The sequence below is a fragment of the Chlorocebus sabaeus genome, chromosome 11, assembly GCF_047675955.1.
Source record: "Chlorocebus sabaeus isolate Y175 chromosome 11, mChlSab1.0.hap1, whole genome shotgun sequence".
Lineage (NCBI taxonomy): Eukaryota > Metazoa > Chordata > Mammalia > Primates > Cercopithecidae > Chlorocebus > Chlorocebus sabaeus.
The window spans coordinates 11,983,335-11,987,902 of NC_132914.1; the positions used below are offsets into that span (position 1 = coordinate 11,983,335).

At 35.4% G+C, this 4,568-nt stretch overlaps 1 protein-coding gene across 1 annotated transcript; it reads right to left on the reverse strand.

Annotated features, from left to right (window-relative positions):
• Window positions 1-1,179, reverse strand: TAS2R42 (taste 2 receptor member 42). The gene has a single exon (XM_037990128.2). The coding sequence runs from the start codon at window positions 1,177-1,179 to the stop codon at window positions 235-237; it is 945 nt and encodes a 314-aa protein (XP_037846056.2). The 3' UTR covers window positions 1-234.
• Window positions 1,180-4,568: the final 3,389 nt, after the last annotated feature.

The window sequence follows — 4,568 nt, forward strand, 5'->3', positions numbered from 1 at the left end:
TATTGCTTGCCAATGCTCCAAACAAAAATGATTACTTTTAAAATGGTATCGACTAGCAATGTGTGAATTACCATCAAAAGCAGCCTGGTAGGATTTCATTTATGTTCCAAAATTCTTAGAGAATCCCAGTAGGAAAAAAAAAACAAACAAAAAAAAAACCAAAAACACAGTGGAAGTGATCCCCAAATGCTCCTCATTGAGTTATTCTCTTAGAAAAGCTTCTGGAAAGTCTGTCTACAAAGGTAAAGGGTTTGGTCTTTTTGTACAGTTCCTAAGATGCCACAGTAGCCTCACAGCTGTCTGTCGCAGCTTGCTGTTTCCCAGAATGAGAATAAATGAGTGGCACGAAGGAAAGGCATTTAAGGCTAACATGACAATCTGTGTGTACTTGTTGTTCCCCAGTATACAAAATGTCCAATTTGCCACTTGTAAGGAAAAAAAATGAACTATGAAGAGGAAAAGGAAAGATATCACCATTTTCATGGCCCTCCTGTGGGCCTCTGTGCTGGAGTCTCTAGAGCCCAAGGAACTAAGCTTCAAGTTTCTAGTATGTCTCACCAAGGACAGAAATAAAAAAAGCAATGAGGTCAGGCACAGAGAAAAGGGGATAAAACTGTTCAAGCTAAGAAGAGTTTTTAACAGAGAGAGTTTATCATAGAGAGTTTTACTTTCATCTAAGTATAAAGTCAGATTACTTTTATCTATTATATTCAGTGAGATATCAATAAACATTTCTAGCACTAAACAGTCAAAAATCAGTAAGAACAAAGACAATGTAAGGAGTATAGCAATCACTCTGTTCATCCTCCACCTCAGCCAGAGGAAAAGGGAGTGGGGGAAGTGGGCTATCTTAAAGAAATAGAAAATGCTCAGGCAGGTGGCAAGCCAGGTGGTCAAGTGATTAGTCATGTGCCAAAGCACAGTAACAGGTCTTCCTACTCTATCTGTGGCATATAAATGTGGAGCAAGTCCCGCTACATATGAATCAAACAGTATCACCAAGAGGTGACCAATTGTGGAGATAGCCAAGCAGGTGAGGATGAAGTCAACTGAGAAGACCTTTTGGTTCTTGATCCCTTCAGAGCAGTTTACCAGTCCAATGAACACATTCCCCAGCATGCCGATGATGAATTCCACTATTGCCAGAGTCAGAAAGATTTTATCCAATTTGGTGGCCATTTCCAGGGACAAAAAAAATCCAAGTTTTTAATACTTTGCGTCATTAAGAAATTTACAATCAAACTATTGCAGAAGAGCATTCATTTCTGATACTTATCTTCATTGTTTTTATTGCACTTCCAGTCTTGATCAGAACCTTCTGCTGTTGGATACAGTCTCATATACTTAAGGAAGTCTTTGTCTGTTTTTACTATAATTCTATCTTAATCCCAAAAGATCTACCAAGGAATGCAGTCTCATATACCTTCACGAAAGTGTTTTCATTTCTTTGAAAGAGTTACTGAATTCTAAACCCAACAGTTTCTGTGTCCATTTATCACTGGCATGGGCTGAAACTTTCCACTTGTGGTAATGACTAAAAGGATAAAGTCAAGTATATTAACATGCAAATATAGGCTAGATCCCCCCCACCTTCTCTGATTTGTACATTTCTGCTCATCTGAAATACTACACCACTTGGATCCAAATATCTTTTTTGTTTTTCAGAGGAAGCTGTAGATATAATCTAATAATGTTGTTATTATGCAAGGAATATATTTTATAAGTGACTGCTTTGCTTCTGACCTTATGCAAATGCAACATATTTACCACAAAAAAAGCATTAAGAAGTCTATAAAATAGTGAAAACAGAAAAAAAAAAAAAGCAATTAGACAGAATCAAGAATCAAATGTACTATTAAATCAGAAAAGGGAACTACAAACACTACTGTTGGGGGGAAAAGGGAGGTGACATTTGCCTTGGATCTGGAAAATACTTAGAATTTCATGAGGAAACTCAAGTCATATTTCGAACTGATAGAATAATATTCAAAAGACACTAAAACCTAAATTACTTTTTTGAAATTAAAGTCCTACTGATATTTCAGTCTAAATGTTCCTCAGGTATCTTAGAGTAACTTGTTCAAAATTATACATAGTTTTGCTTTTTACCTTGGTCTTATATATGTTCTATTTTTTTTTTTTTTTTTTTGGCCAGAGATATATTGCTACCAATTTAGCCTTAATAGACAGGTAGAAAATTGTTGTAGATGAAATAAGGAAAGAGTAAACAAAAGTATTTGTTCTCCATTCCAGGAACAATTATTTTGACAAAACCACCAATACATCATAATTGAACTCACAGTTACAGATTATGTGTCTTGGTTTATGATCAGCAAACAGATATTCTATTACTAGAAATTAGTGTCCAAGTGTTGCCAGACAAATTAACCCAAAAAATGAATGAAATCATTTTTAAAACTTAGACCTTTTTAATGTTGCTGTCATACTCCTCAATTAAATTCTATTAATTAACATTTAAAAGTGTATATTTTAAGAATGATGTATAAAGAACTACTGGTAAGTTATTTCCTATGAATGAAAATCTTTTCATTTAGGGCAGATATTTAAAATTATAGTAAGAAAGGAGGAGAAAAAGAGTAAACAAGAAAGGAAGGAAAGAAAGAAGAGAGAGAGGGAAGAAAGAGAATGAGAAAGAGGAAAGGAAGAGAGGGACAAAGAAAGAGAAAGGGAGTTTATGAGACAGAGAAAGGCTGAATGAAAATGAAGAAATGTAGCAATATCATAAGAAGAATGATGGCTTTGGCCAAATTAGTGTGTAGAGATGGAAAGAAATGTATGGCTATGAGAAATATTTAGGAGAAAGAATCAATAGTCTGTGTGATGGATTTGGAGGCTAGAAAAAGGAGGAGGAGTCTGTGATGACATTTAGGCTCTCCTTTCACTCCTGAATGCATGTAGTACTGTGACCTGAGGGAGTCACTGGAGGAAGAATAGGTTTAGAAGCCAAAAAGTAGGAGAAAGAAGAAAAGTTGGAAGATGAGTTCTGTTTTGAACATTTTGGAGTATCTGTAAACTCATTCCAAGTGGAAAGTTGAAGTAGGCACTTTGATATTCGTGACTGCAGCTCAGAAAAGAAATTTGGACCACATGTGGAGGTTTGGAGAACATAAACCCATATTTGATTTTATAAGAGGTAGGCGCTCCAAGGGTCCTTAGGAACACCAGAGGATAAAGAAACCATAGGAAAAATTAAGAAGTCATCAGAAGGAAGAGGAAAACCGAGAGACTAGGATTTCAAAGCAACTAAGAGCAAGGAGTGTTACAAGGAGGCTAATCAGTACTTCATGATATTAATGAAAAGTCACTTACTAGCTGGATTGAGGACCAAGGAACTACTTAGTTAATTTAGCAAGAACAGTTCAACTGACAACAAAGCAAACTACCACGAATTAAAGAGTCAATGAGATTCCAGTAATGAAGCATTATAAAACCAAGTAAGGTAATTCAACACATTAATAGATTAAAGGAGAAACATTCAGAAAAATATTTGATACAGTTCTGCATCTGTTCACAATTATTCTTAGCAAACTGGGAATCAAATGAAATACTCTATTTCCTGATAGATAGTATTAAAAAAAAAAAAACCTAGAGCAAATATTATAGCTATCAATGATACATTGAAATCCTTCTCCCTGAGTTTAGGACCCAGTCAGTGATAACCATCTTACCAGGTCTTATTTTAAGGCTTCTACTGATCAAAGTAAGGCAAGAAATATACATTTTAAGAAATTATAGGCTGGACATGGTGGCTAACCCCTGTAATCCCAGCACACTGGAAGGCAAAGGCAGGAAGATCACTTGAGCCCAGGAGTTCAAGACTAGCCTGGGCAAACATCTTTTGCATTTCTTTATACCATCAACAGTTTAAGTCTGAAAATACCTTAACTTTTTTGCCCATATAACTAGCTTATAATTAATACATATTGAATATAATCAAACATTCCAGAGTTTTAACAAAATTAAACCATTATCACACTCTTGTTCTCACTTTGGATGTTATTCAAGAACATTAAGCTCTCTGACTGTGTCATTGGATATATTCAGTTTTCCTGCTTGGTATCTTAATTATAGACTGTCTTCCAGTCTAAAGAAGTACCTCTTATATAGTATCAGCCATCCCTCTCTCCATGAAGACCAGCCCTGCTCCTTTCACCTAGTCCAGTCATTCAATATTTTTTTCTTTTTCAAAAGCTATGGACTCTACTTTTCCATGTAGGGTGATGGGTAACAAGAGAGTTTCTCCTTCACTATTATGCAAACACAGACCGATATTGTTACTCCTTTTGCATTTTCTTTGCCTAACAAATTTCCATCTGTATCTTTAGCTGTGGAAGATCTAGAGGAAGAATTTACAGATTGTGAATATTAAAATCCAAACTAAAAGTCTCTTCATCCAAGTATGTGAGAAAAATATTGGTCAGAATCTTGTTCAGAATAGGAAGAAAAGTATCTGTGGCATGCGTTACAGTCTTTCAATGGGCAGAGTAGTGGTTTGACCACTTACAAATATACAAATATGGATTGTACCTTATTCTCTGTTTTGTCCA